General features: G+C 46.3%; 4 protein-coding genes across 4 annotated transcripts in view; 2 read left to right on the top strand and 2 right to left on the bottom strand.

Annotated features, from left to right (window-relative positions):
- Positions 1 to 4332, bottom strand: part of Pmar_PMAR026047 (hypothetical protein) — a gene marked incomplete at both ends in the record, with an annotated part of 6669 nt that extends 2337 nt beyond the window's left edge. The window contains 11 exons of the mRNA XM_002771026.1: positions 32 to 132; positions 313 to 421; positions 478 to 580; positions 698 to 743; positions 953 to 1087; positions 1469 to 1627; positions 1987 to 2067; positions 2119 to 2251; positions 2534 to 2670; positions 3881 to 4017; positions 4125 to 4332. Of these exons, the coding sequence (XP_002771072.1) occupies positions 32 to 132; positions 313 to 421; positions 478 to 580; positions 698 to 743; positions 953 to 1087; positions 1469 to 1627; positions 1987 to 2067; positions 2119 to 2251; positions 2534 to 2670; positions 3881 to 4017; positions 4125 to 4332 (1349 nt within the window). The remainder of the gene's footprint in view (positions 1 to 31; positions 133 to 312; positions 422 to 477; positions 581 to 697; positions 744 to 952; positions 1088 to 1468; positions 1628 to 1986; positions 2068 to 2118; positions 2252 to 2533; positions 2671 to 3880; positions 4018 to 4124) is intronic.
- Positions 4333 to 4491: 159 nt separating this feature from the next.
- Positions 4492 to 4685, bottom strand: Pmar_PMAR026046 (hypothetical protein; the record flags this gene model as incomplete). The annotated part of the gene is made up of 1 exon (XM_002771025.1): positions 4492 to 4685. A coding segment is annotated over one exon (194 nt), but the record flags the coding sequence as incomplete, so codon positions are not given.
- A 1486-nt stretch (positions 4686 to 6171) lies between these two features.
- On the top strand, positions 6172 to 8690 carry Pmar_PMAR026045 (eukaryotic translation initiation factor 3 subunit, putative; the record flags this gene model as incomplete). Its single annotated transcript, XM_002771024.1, has 12 exons — positions 6172 to 6293; positions 6357 to 6555; positions 6603 to 6738; positions 6783 to 6919; positions 6969 to 7101; positions 7149 to 7261; positions 7320 to 7465; positions 7516 to 7659; positions 7870 to 7948; positions 7991 to 8160; positions 8217 to 8382; positions 8613 to 8690. The coding sequence occupies 12 exons, from the start codon at positions 6172 to 6174 to the stop codon at positions 8688 to 8690; spliced, it is 1623 nt and encodes a 540-aa protein (XP_002771070.1).
- Positions 8691 to 10456: 1766 nt separating this feature from the next.
- Pmar_PMAR026044 (hypothetical protein) lies at positions 10457 to 12378 on the top strand. The gene is made up of 8 exons (XM_002771023.1): positions 10457 to 10659; positions 10731 to 10966; positions 11009 to 11255; positions 11305 to 11439; positions 11480 to 11591; positions 11673 to 11746; positions 11796 to 11898; positions 12249 to 12378. Exons 1-7 carry the CDS (start codon positions 10465 to 10467, stop codon positions 11883 to 11885), a joined length of 1089 nt encoding a protein of 362 aa, XP_002771069.1. The 5' UTR covers positions 10457 to 10464; the 3' UTR covers positions 11886 to 11898; positions 12249 to 12378.
- The last annotated feature ends 1653 nt before the right edge of the window (positions 12379 to 14031 follow it).

Raw genomic sequence — 14031 nt, 5'->3', positions numbered from 1 at the left:
ACGCCGAATAGCATGGTCCGTGAGAGTACACTTCTTGCCCGACACTCGCTCGAACTCGTCCGTTATCTCCTTCTTAGTAGCGCTGTCCTTCACTCTGTAAATAGCCAATAATACTGAACGATAGGTGTCGATCTGAATAATAAACAAAATTCCATCGCACAAAATAAAATCAACAACAGCCTCTCAACGGCTACATGAAATACAAGCATACGTGGAAAACAAGATGCAATTTATAATAATACTCTCACCATACCATAACAACGCCATTTCGTCGACCAACACCACATACATCCACACTCTCCCCTCCCCTACCTCCTTATGACCAGTAGAAGTGAGAATCCATTTATCCCGCAACTTCATACCACCCGCCTGCTTCATCGCCTCTATAGCGTTGGCATCAGTGATGATATCTTGCGGGTATCTACATCAACATCAAACACGCACCGCGAAGATTTTTTCAACAGCCCTCCACCTTACAATGTCTGTAGTAATTTCCTTATCTCCGTCACGCTTGCCACCGCTTTCCCAATCCTCTCCTTCACCCTGTTAACAGCATTACTCGTCAGTTTAAGAGTATCGGCTGATGACGATGACGGCGAAGAGGGCGACGATCCACCTACCATCAAATTACATCAGTGGGTTAACTGCTTGGGCTATCATTCTGAAGGTCCTGGGTTCAAACCAACACCACTCCTACCAGACTGCTGCATCTCCTTCTCCTTCTTCCACTTAGTCCTCAGCTCCTACCAACCAACACTAATCTCCCACAGTAAGGGGGGCAAATACGCACATGGTCAACTGCATGTGTTGGTGACAATACGAAAATTCTGTGAAATTCTTCTTTGTTTCTGAACATTCCTATCCCAATTCGTATATGAACTCATATTAGTAGTGAGGAAGACGAACGAGTATTCCAACGCTAACCAACCATAAGCCTTCATCCCAGCACTACCATCAACCTAGCCTCGGCCTGATCATGCTGCCGTTGTGCCACCTCCGGAAAGTCCTTATTAAACTCCTCGTCGTATGGTATCCTCAATTGCAACGACCTCGTCGAGGAGTTGAACACACATATTGGTTTTAATACCTGTATCAATAAATAACTCTTCTCACCAACCTACGTCGCCGATCCATTATAATTTAATACACGCCTATGCACGAGCTCGACCTCAATGGAAGTTCACTACTAACACATATGGTACCCAACAAGATCATCATCATCACGACGATAGTCATTTGTCAGCCTCTATTACTGGTGGCCGTCACCAACACATAAAAAACTACAAGTGTAAACGAAGTAAGTCCAAGTAAACACTCAGCGAAGGAACTTATACTATACCACATATACGGTGGTTAAACCATAAAATGGAAAGCTCACTATCAAACAGTACGCCCCTTGAATGATCGAGAAATAAGTGTCCAAGTGCTCCGCAAAAGTGGAGTTCTCCCCCTCCCACCACCGCACTACCTCTGCTATCTCCATATCAGTGAAGCCTGTTGCTGCTTTCAAATGTTCCACACCAAACGGTCGCTTAGTACCCAACAATAGCAATACTAGATCCCTCAGGTCGTGATACTTCGGTGCATGATTAGTGAGCCGTGAGCTCAGCACCCATACTCCTCGAACCTACAACAACACACCATCAATTTAATTTTAATATCTCTACATACGATTATTTCGACAACAACAACAACAACAATAACAACAACAACAATAACAACAACAATAATAATAATAACATCAACAATAATAGCAACAACAACAACAACAACAACAACAATAGCACCAACAACAACAACAACAACAACAACAACAACAACAACAACAACAACAACAACAACAACAATAGCACCAACAACAACAACAACAACAACAACAACAACAACAACAACAACAACAACAATAGCACCACTAACAACAACAACAACAACAACAACAACAACCACGGCCACGACCAGAACGAGAGCCCTTGCCTTGTCACCTACCAGCACTGAACAGTTCTCCAAATGCGATATAATAGCATTATCGGTCATATTATGACGGGTATTCACCGGCAATAGGTTAGTCTAAAACACCATGTAACAACAACACCATCATCCCCAGTCCATCGTCATTACAATTTGCTTCGAATAGTTCGCCACCGACAGCTTCTTCATAATAGTTTCCAATTGCTGGTTAGCATCCAGCCTCCCAAGATCTCCCCACTCATCCTTAACACCAACAACATTACCACACAGCGAGGTCAGGTACCTAAACCAACCACATCCTCCTCCACCTCTTCCTCAATCACGGATCCATTCAACTTAGAGAGAAATAGCGTTGATCACAATGAGAAAAAAAAGTTCCTCATGTGATGAAATTTACCCAAAATCTGTTCCTAACAACGAGTTCTCCGGAAAAATTTGTTTTTTTCTCCAAAATTCGGGAGAAAAAAACCGCCATGCTCATTCATATTTCCTCCACGGGGGAAAATTTTCCCAAAAAACATTAACAGTTGATCCTCGATGTTTCCCTGCCGACCATCCCTATTACGAGTCCTGATCCTTAACATGGAATCGCAACTCCATTGTCCTCCTCTCCCTCTTAGCCCTCGCATCCAAGTCCTCCCACTGCTTGGCATTCTCACTCACCACAGGCGTCAGGAATTGCCTCTCGTAAATATCCGCAGCCTGAAAAGAACATAAACGTTCGTGAATTGGGTAAAAACTCCGAAAACGTGCCCAAAATACACACTTCAAATGACACCATCATTCACACATAGACTAACACTGAAGTTCCACCCGGCTCCCGTAATACTCTGATATGAAAAACCTCCTATATTCCCGCTATACAGTGTTTTGTGATATATGCATCTTCATCTCACATGTAAAACTCCACTGTATACATTCCCTAGGAAATGACAACGTGAACAAGCGATGAGCAGCAATACCTCAGGAGAATCAGCATCGTAAAATCAAGCTCTTTCCACGGACCATCCTCCTCCCCTCTTCCTTACTTTTCCCTCCTCTCCGCTGCCTCCTCATTTTTCATCAGCAAACTCTGGTCCTGAAAATAATAATATAACTTCACAACGAGTAGATTCCGAGTACCACTTCCTCACTTGCTACGTTAAACTGTGCTCAATCTGGGAATACTGAATCTATGGTTTGCGCAGTTTTGGTGAAATTTAAGTTTATCACCTCAGCACAAAACAACGAGTTTTGTTCATAATGCAAGACATCGATACTCTATCAAGCTTTGGTGTCTAATAAGAGGACCAAATCCCAAAGACGATTCGGGTGGAATGATATGCACATTCTCAACTACAATTTTCTGATAGAAAATTTCGGCGAATTATTATCCCTTTTCACACACTTCTACCCGGATTTGTATATAAAATTCTCCAACTAATGAGGAAACTTCTGAGCTCAGTTGAGGAAAGCAGAAATATATTCCTGCTCCAACGCTAGAGATATACGGTAATATCGTCGAATACAAGTGGTGGAAAACCTTCCCTGTGCGGTACACCGCAATCTTGTGCTGCTGTCTATTTCAAAGCAGCAGCACACAGTAAGACGTTATACGTGAGCTACAGAACATCTTCATTTTTTGATACCTCATTAAAGATTTCCTACTTGGCCCCTCTCTTGAGAAATATTACTACTAATGATAATAATCAAAATAATAATCACTACTAATTAAAGATTACTACTATCATTACTACTGATGATGATAATCAAAATAATAATCACTACTAATTAATCTCTCCTCGGAGATTTCCTACTTAGACCATCATTGAGCTTCGACCTATAAGTTCTCCATGAAAAATCATGCGTAAAACGAGAGCAACCAGTCTACACCTTCCCCCAAAAAACTCTGTTTCCCAGTCCCGAAACCGACCTGTCTTAGAGCTCCCAATAGAGATTGCTGATAACGCTGCTTAGCTCCCATTGAGGTAGCTCCTCTAGCCAAACTCGTGCTAGCTGATATCACTTGAGACTTCTTAGTACTCGCTTTCACAGGTTCCGTCATCGATCCTGATAACAATAACAAGGACAAGTTCATCATCATCACCCCTCACTATTCACCACAAGTTCACATACCACGCGTCACGCAATTCCCAAAGATCACATCACGCCCTTACTCTCGTCATCATTCTCAGCAGCAGCAGACTGTTTCCCCCGTATCTTAGCAGCCATCGCCTGCCTCTCCTGCCGATCCTTATCAACATGCGTGAAGTCTGGTCGCAATTGACAGAACGAGGCTAATGGCGTCAATGTGAGCTGTCCAGAGTTCACAGCTCCCACACAGTACGTACCTTTACCACCATGAACTACCATACGAGGTCCCATCTAGCTTTGAGAGGAAAAATTTCCTAATGCAATCACATTTCCATGGAAAACTGACTGGTCGAAAATGTGGGAAATTCAAAATGATTCCCCCCCCCCTCGGGAACATCATCGATTCTCCGCTTCCATACCGTCTTTAGCGATCCCCCTCATTATTATTACAAGACTTGTTCGTGACTGTTTTCGCCATGAGTATTTGCTCCCTCATAGAACTATGTGTGGCAGTTTGATCGAACGTTTCCGAATCATCATTGAGTTTATATCGCAGCCTCAACTTCTTCTGGTCATCTCGCAGCTCCACCCCCTCAAGATAGCCCTGGTCGCCATACGCCCGATATACAGGGCGCAGAGGATACCTGATCGATGAAATTAATAAGTAAATATTGTGCATAGAGCTTTCGAGTTGGAGGTATGGCAAGACTTTGTGAGTTTTTTATGGGACACGTTTGATATCGTAGATTATACGAGTCATAGGTGTAAAGTCATTCATCATCATCATCAACAGCCTTAACCAGTCACACAAATAAAGAGAGCCCGCAGAGGGACGGGTGGAACAATGGTACGTTTACCAAATCGATAATAATCCAACTTCAATTCAGTGAAAGTGCATTGCTGGTGATAGTCACTCACGAAATTCAGTAGTAGCAACAATGCAGCGTCGAGGAATCCACGAAAAGCTCTACAACCTAAGGGAGCCTAGCTCCTCTGCTATGATGAAATCTCCCTCGGACAAGGCGTAAAATGGTATAATACTACCATGTATTGTGAATACCACGATGACAATTATGAATTTGAGACTATCGCTAATTTCCAATATTCTATCACAAGTTCTTTACGGCAATCACTTCAAAACGGCAAAGTATTTCACAGTTTTAGTGTTTTTTTTGTGGAAACAGAATTATACACGTTTGACATGGTAGATTATACGAGTCACAAGTGAAACGTTATTCAACAGCCTTAACCAATCAAACACAGTTTTAGTGTAAGACTGATGGCCAAACAGGCTACTCCTCATTGATACGATAAAAGCTCCCAACTGTTGGTATTATTATTATTACTGTAATAAGTACATCTCGCCAGTAAAATCAGGTGGATCCTGCATTCGGTTTAGGAAGACCGGTACCTCGTGGACGACTTCATCATCTTCTGAATCCTCAGACGGGGAGGAAGGACTCATCGTGACATCGTCATTGGGTTGAGGCGGCATTGGAATGAAGGACGAGCTGGAGTGCTTCGAGACTTCGAGGGAAAGCGTTTGAGCACCAATGAAGAGCTGCGGTTTACCCCGTCACTAAATTCAATTAGTGTGGCACGGAATAATCACCGATGCCACCTTATGATAATTAGTGCAAGTGCATGTAAGGAGACCGTAAAGGGCCCCTCGTCTCTCGCGCGCCCAAGATTTTCTTCCACTGGCCGACCGACTTTTCCTTCCTCCCAACCATTTTTTTCGCGCGCCCAAGCTCTTGCCTCGGGCCGAGGCGCGTGCTGCTGGCTCGCGCAGCATTACAGCCAAATAGGTAAACATGAATCGCTTCGCTCCGTCCGAATTTCCCCCTCGGAAAATGAGGATTGATGTAGTTGGACCTATGACTTCCCCTCACGTATCGATATTCGAACCCCTCGTGCTCCCTGCAGCAGATTCAGAGGAGTGGGGTCCTCATCAAATCGGCGGATCGACGTCTGTCAGCGGAATCCCTGGTAGAATCGGGGAGAGTATCTTGAGGTTGAGCGGGGAAGATACAGAATGGGTCCACATCAGGTGATCTCATCTCGCTGGTCGATGGATATCGCAATGTCCGAGTATGCGATTTCTCTCAACAAGGGAAGCGTATCCGGGACATGCAAGCCGCTCAAGGCTACAATCGGGGTCGAGTTAGTGCCACTGCAAGCGAAGAGGAGAAGGACAAGGGCTTTCAGCTGGTGGACACCTCATCAGCCCCACGGAAGCACCATGTCAATAAGTAATCTCCTCCTCTTCCTCGTCGTCATCGCCCACCGACTTGACGACCGTTTTTACCCAATAGGTACAGTCAGCCTCGGTGGCAGGATCACCGCAATAATCGTTATCAACAGCAACACCAGCGTGATGGGGGCCGCTACCAGCAGAAGGGCGGCAAGTCTGGTGGTCGGCAGCAGAGTGCCTATCAACAGGGTTGGGGCCGAGGACAAGGCGTCGCTCGTGGTATCAAGGACTGGAGCGTCGCTCCTAACCCGGACTGGCAGGTCCGCTGGAGCAACTAGTGGGGTCTAATGGAATGAATATATTTCAGCTCGTCCGCGAGTTACCCTTCACGCTTCTGGCCAAGGCTCATGTTGACCCTAAGAACGTCGCCTATGAGGATCTTGTATGGTGTGGCACTGGTCTTAAGGCCTATGAAAAGACCTACGACAGGGTCTCACCTAAACGTACTCGTAGAGGACCATTCGAATTGTCTATTTGTTCTGTTTAGTCCCCAAGTCCTTGAAGCAGTACCCCGATATTGCTTTCTATAACGTCACTACTGGACAGGACCCAGTGATCGAGCAGCTGTTGACGAACCAGCCCGTTGCTAAGGGTCAAAACGTTACTGTCGCTTGTACTGATAGTGTAATGAGTCCTCCAAGGAGGAATCTAAGATGCTCATTGAACATTGTAGGTTCTCTCGGTGCTGATGGCCGCTAATCGATCAGTTTATTCTTGGGATCTTGTTATCACTAGACTTGATAACACCATCCTCATCGATACTCGGGAGGGCTCTAACTTGGACATGCTCACCGTCAATGAGACCAGTAAGCTCTACTGGTGTGTCAGAATTGGACATGTTTCGTATCTTTAGGTAGTGAACCTCCGGCGACGCATCCTGGTGAAGGCGAGGTCGCCAACACGGAGATCTTCAATACTGTTTACAAGGTTGGCGAGGAGGCCACCTGCATCAACCAGAACCTTACCGTCCAGGCAGGCAACATCACTGAGGGGACCATACAGATGAGTTTCTGCATTTTTTCAGCTCTTGTCGTCTACCCTTCCCGAGAAGGACAATGAGTATCCGAACCCCTTTGACCAGAGGGAAGAAGAGGAGGATGATGACGAGGATGAGGAGAATGAGGACAACAACAAAGGAGAAGTTCTCCCGCCCAGCAACGTTGCTTACAGGTGAAAGACTTTCTGAAGAGGAGTTTATGTTATTTGTCTATATGTTTCAGGTATCGTAAGGTGGACCTACCTCGTGTCCCAGAGGAAAGCAAGAGCCGTAACATTTCCATGATCGTTCGTACTGAAGTGGACGCCTATGTTCCTCAAGCGGAGGGACAGGAGGCTATCTACGCCAAGATACGTGCGCTCAACGAGTAGGTTGTTAAGGTGTCGGAAAGTTGGACATGGAATTAGGGAATCATCCACAAACCTATAATGTTCCCGAGGGAAACTCATTTTGAATTTCCCACATGGCTGGGGGCACATTCTTCAATCAGTTTCCCCTGTAAATGTCATCACATTAGGAACATTAATATCAAACTCTGGAGAGCGTTAGTTCTCGAAGCGGAATGAATCCTTTTCAGAATACCATCAACTCAGCAACAGAAACAGCCGTGGAGGTCCTCATTGGAGTCTCAGAAGGGCGCGGTTCTCGCTACTGAGGTGAGCAATTTGCTACTTCTCGCGACTAAGGGTATATTCCAGGTGCATAATAACGCCTTCAAGCTGGGCCGGTGGGTTGCTAGTGCTCTTCTGGCTGGCACCAGTGTCTTCAAGCTGGGTTATGTCACTCGTGCTCGCATGAACGACCCTTTCCATCACTCTCTTCTCAGTGTGCAGACCTACAAGACGGAGGACTTCGCCAAACAAATCGGGTGAGCAGCAGTCACTGCTAGGGGGAAGGGGGCCTGGTTGAGGTGTATCGTTTCAGGATGAATACGTCGAATGCCTTTGGTATTGTCCAGGCTGTTGTGGACTTGGTGATGCAATACAAGGCGCCTGGTGCTGAGGAAGAAGAGGAGGAGGACGGCGCTTCCTTCGCTGGAAAGTTCTTGCTCCTCAAGGAGCCATCAAAGAGCATGATCAGGCTCTATGCGGTAGTGATTATTATCAATACTCCTATATATAAACCATGCGTGTACTGTGGAATATACAGCCAAATCACTAGTGTGGGGGATTACGCCGTATATGAGTTCGATATGATGTGACCGTAAGCTAAGCACAGCTACGACGATTGCTGTGATGTTAGTATACACCCATTCCTTGTCGTTGTGTGTAGTGGACCTCTTGAGATTCACTAATGCTTTGTATTACGAGTAACGCGCAGGTACCGTGGGAAGAGTTCGAGGAGTCGGACGAAGAGGAGATGTCCGAGTCTGATGATGATGAAGAGGAAGAGGAGTAGCTTTGAGAGGAGTCCGATACAATTGGTGTGGTGCTTGACGTTGTCCAATAGTTTCTACAAGAGGGCTCCATTGTCGAGGCTCGTTTTGTTAAAGTTTACTATCGAGAACACCATCTAGTTCTGGTCTATGATATGGACTCTTTATGACCAACCGTCTCCTCCTCATCGCTGTTCTCATACTGCTGGCAGCGGTTTTCTATCAGTCGGTTTTCCCGCTAACCTCAAGAAGTGCTGATATGACAGGAGTGGGTCATATGGTAGCTTCGAAGCTGAAAAAGGTAGCCTCTGAAGAGGCTATACAGAGGCTCGTGGACTCGCGCAAGACCACCCTTGGAGGTTTACCTATTAGGTAAGTGTTCCCCTCAGGGAGGCCTCGCAGACCCCGTGAACGGGACCCTCTGCTCGGCCCTTTAGTGCACGAGTTTCACGTATCTCAGGTCATAAAGCGCTGTGGACGATAGTATACTCACCACACGCAAGCAAACTACAATCACCAATGAAACATGTTGAAGTATACTGTCGCACTGATGGTGTTGCCACCGGCAGCTGGGTTAGCAGTAGAGGGGGCATGGTAGGTACTGGAAGGAACAAGCAATTGCCGAGGTGCACTCTTCAGAGAGCTATTCCCTAAAGTCGTGGCCTCTTAACCATGCATATTGCTTGTTGAAGTTGATCATAGAAGCACTGGTGTCCATGCACCAGACAGCATTTTCATTGCCGTGCTCCGCCACTGGTTGAAGGGAGCGATCAAGTTATTACGGATGGCATTGGCAATATGAGCCTGGAGTTGATGCGGCCGTCGTCCGAAGCCGTGTGTTAGGATTAGATAACTCAACAGGAGTTATTAACAAGTGGTTCTTAACTAAGGATCAATACAGTAATCATAAAGTATACGCTAGGCTAGCAGGGGAGACTAGTATCACAAGAATCTAAAATTACAGGAGATACTTGTGTACAATATTTCCTCACACCGTGAAGCACACCAGGTCGTGGAGTTATAGATATACTCCCCCAGTAAAAATTGGTATTTTGAGGAGCAATTTTAACACGTGTATGCTAAGAATATGTGGAGAAATCTTTTTATCAATCTTCGACTTCTCACTAACTACGGAAAGTTAGGGCTTTCTGAAACTTGGAGGTCATATCAGGTAAAGCATAAATACCTGAGCCGCAAGATGACACTCGTTCTGGTGGCTGTGCACGAGTCGAAAAACCAAATATGCTATGAATATGTGGAGGGGTGTACCGCTTCTGCCTTCAGTGAACACGGACTGAACATGCGTTCATAATTTCGTGGTGCAGTGACGAAATTAGTAGCTGGTGTCTGCGTATCACACGATACTCGTGGCTGTCACGAATGTCTCCCCAGTGCGACGATCTTCTAGGTTAGAACATGATTCAACAGCGATTAGCTCTTCACACTCCCTGTGGGCCACATCGATGGTAGCATTTAAGCAGCTGCTGCCCGTCACTAAGCCGGGCATCATCTGATTCGGGGCCCCCTGACAACAGGACATCCCGTGGAATGATCGTTGTCAGTGGTTCTGTTGTATCAGATGATGCCCAAGCTAGGGTCATTCAAGCTCGTGGGCATCACTTCGAAGTGCTGGTCTCCTTGTGCTGAGTACGTCGACCTTATAAACAACCCAGCTTGCCCTCAGCTGTTGGTTTGTCGCCTGGCCGAAACGCCCGAGAGAGAGAGAGATTAGTTCGTGGAATGGCAGTTGGTATTCATCACAGATATTATTTTCTATTCGCATTTCTAAGGCCTCCGATGTCATCTCCCGTCGTAGCTGAAGCATCTTACCCTCAAATTCGAGCGCTCTCTCTGAACCAGAGATTGGTGTCAAATTGTGAGCTGGAGGCAGCGGTCAAGGCATGCGACAAACTGCACGGCTCTATTCCCATTGACGAACCTTTGCCGCTGAAGGACAAGTGGGTGCTGTGGGAGCAGCTCACTCTTCATAAGGTAATGATATGCGTATCTTAGCTTCGCCTTCACAAGATACAAAGTATGTCCGATCGCATACCATATTTCAGAACGCCGCTACACCTGAGCCCAAGTCCGAGGACGCCGAGGGTGATGGTGATGCCTCCAAGCAGCAGCAGCAAGTCGATCTCACGGAAGTGGCAGTAGCAGCTGCTCGTGGGATATCGAACTTTGGCGAGCTCACTAATCGAGTTGCTGAGATCTCAACTGTGCAAGACTTTTGGAAGTACTACAATTTCCTCCCACAGCCAAGCGCTGTTATCGGAGACAACCTCAGAATCGTCAGGTAAGCAGGCTCTATTTTCTTCTTCTTCTGAACTTGTCCTAGATACGACATGTTGGAGAACGGCGAGATGTCCAAGACGCCGACTCATTCTCTAGGGGCTCTCATGCTCTTCCTGGACGGTGTCAAGCCCGAATGGGAGGATCCGGCCAACGCCAAGGGGGGCCACTTCCAATTCACGATGCAGGCAGCTGCTTTCAAGTCCAAGGCGTCCTTCGACTTTGAAGCTTCCAACCCTGTCACACAGGTCAATGCTGGCCTCGCACTTATGGACGAAATCTGGAATAACCTTGTAGGATATGCTGGAGAGTTCAATAATTGTCTTTATGTTTTGTCCGCAGGTCCTCGCTGTCGTAGGCAACACTTTAGAGCCAAAGGATTTCGTCACTGGCCTGAGGCTAGTTGATAAGGTTAAGCGTGGTAATGTGAGAGGGGGCTCTTCTCGAAGTAACGCTAGCGGCCATCTCCGAGCAGAGGTAAGTGAGTAGTAAAGATGGAGCTATTACTATCACTCAGGTGTGGTTCCGTGATATTGATAAGGATAAGGTGAGAAGACTTCGAGAGTCTATGGAGATGGTTATGCGACAACGGTTGGATCAGAATGCAGTCGTGGACTTTTCATCAGATGGTAGTTCCGGGTACTTACTGGGCTCGTTCTTCTCTTGGGAATCAAATTCGTGGAGTGTTGTTGTCTTTTTCTCGGACCCAGCTCCTCCCATTTTCCCTGGATACCGTTTGGACTTGCGTCCTCATGATGATACGGCGATGCAGCAGAACGTCCAGGTGAGCCTTGATGGTTGTATGCAAGAAGATTTCCACGATGTTTACATAGGATTCCATCAACACGAGGAAACAGTACAAGAGGACGAAGACTCGGAAGCAAATAATGAATTCAGCGAGATCTCGAGGCGAGTTTAACTAAGCGCAGCTCGATCGTAATATTACTGAGCTTTCATGGGATGCCAACTCCTCGGAGAGCCGTTGGTTGGACACACGTGTTTCGGTCGGCGATGCGGTACTTTAGTAGACTTAACTTTATAATGGTTATATATCCTCATTATTATTTTTTCAATTAGTAGCCTTAGATATATATTATACATGATATGAAGATATTACCTTAATATTAAGATAGAACATCATCCTTTGACACGTGCACGCTTGTTGTCACCAAAAATGTCAGAGCGAGTCGGGCATCGCATTAAGAACTTGCGGGAAAATTCACTCACTATTTGGGGAAACCCCTAAGGAGTCTTCGATCCCTTGGATCTAGTGTATTGGCTTGCAGGTCCAATCCTGTTGGAGAAGCTGCGGGTCTATCATCTGAGAGCCCTCGTGATTGGATGTCGTTTATTCGTAGAGCATCAGCAGTAGTTGTGATCAGAAGCGTAGCTTTTATGTCGTCCTTCTCTCACAGGATGTGACCATCGGGTTTCACTGGAAGCTACTGTTGTCTTGTGTTGCCGATCATTGGTAGACTCTGGACACGCATCTGCTAGCAGTTTCTCCCTTGGGTGAGCGCGCAGACTGTGCACTGTACTATGCGGCGAAGTCAATGGGTTTTCAGTTCCACTTGTCCAGCTCACGAAATTTTTCTGGGCTTTTACTAATTTGTTCTGGAATATATTAATTTTGTCTTGGTTTTTACTAACTAGTTCTTGAAATGGTGTAGAGTCGTGAGATATGTCGACGAACTGAACGTGCAGCATGTTAAATGCTCTACGACTGTGAACTCGTCAGAGTTCCAGTCGTAGATCTTTTCAAGAAGAATATTTAAAATATTATACTATATTTTCCCTCAATGAGGCGTAACCTTTCTGGAATGCAACTGTGGTTGGTTATTGTTGCGCGCCGCGGAGGATTTTTCGTATCATTTTTCCCTATGGGGAAGTTAGCTCGAGAGCAGAGTCAATGCGCCATAATTTCTGATGGATGAACTATGCCGCATAAATGAGCCTATCCGACGGTTGGAATTTGTCAGCTGGGGATGAAGACGCAAGAGAGGGATGCGGCAATCGTCCCGGGAGTGGAATACCTGACAGATCGACCTGATACGAGCGCAGTCGTGTAAGCTGGGCACCTCTAAGGAGATGATATCAGTATCGCTGCGATGACTTTTCATCGCTGCCCCCCCCTGCGGAATCTCTTGTTCTGCAAGAAGATCACGTTCTTTTACCATCGCCACCATCATCTTATGTAACTGTATTGTGAGTATTCACGTGTTTCACCTGATTGCTTGTAATAGTTGTTGTGCGTCATGTTTCACAGTCATGAGGGCCCGGGATCGAACCCTAGTGCTTGTGTTTCTCAGAATCCATAATTTCCATCATCACTTTTAAATGAGCAAGGCGGGTCGAGCGCAGTTTGAGGATGGACACCAGCATCCAACACAGTGAGTGGCAGGGTTGTGGGCTCTCGTACGTTGTGTCTTTCAGGCTTGGTATGATTCCCGAAGAAGAGCCCTTGCCGAATACACCTGAGGAAGAGCTGAAGCCGCAGGCCTCGGAGTCGACGAGGCGAAGAAGTTGCGGTAACTGGTGTGGTGGAGTTGGCGAGAAACTCAAAAGCAATCTTCTTAAAGTGCTGCCGGCTTTAACGATCGACTCATCGCAGGAGTATCGTGACCAAGATCAGTTTCGCGTGGAAGGAGCTTTTGTATTCAACAACAGCACTGATTACAGTCGAGGAACAGAAACATCGCTTTATGCGAGGCCCAAGAGCGTTGCATTGGAGAACGGGGATATCCCGGATCCGCCACTATATGAGCTGAAGAAGCGGATAAGGAGCATGAGTGGTGAGAAGCACAAAGCTGAGGAAATACATAAGACGGAAACACGAGGAAGCAGCCACGACGTAACAGATAGAGAGCCTCTGATACACTCACGGAACTAGCCTCGCAATGCATGTCATGCATTGCATGATATAACCTGCTGCGCTTTATTACTTTCAGTGCTGTAGTTTGAAGCCTGTAAATATTTTGTTAAGTCATGGGGCGGAGCGATCACACCTTCCCCATCATTTCTGCGATTCAGCAAAGCAATCAGGGGAGCGTTCCCTTGCTGGCGCTCCTT

This window comes from Perkinsus marinus, assembly GCF_000006405.1.
Source record: "Perkinsus marinus ATCC 50983 genomic scaffold scf_1104296964066, whole genome shotgun sequence".
Taxonomy (NCBI): Eukaryota; Perkinsozoa; order Perkinsida; family Perkinsidae; genus Perkinsus; species Perkinsus marinus.
The sequence above is the reverse complement of the archived record's forward strand: the minus strand, read 5'-3'. Positions and strand labels throughout refer to the sequence as shown.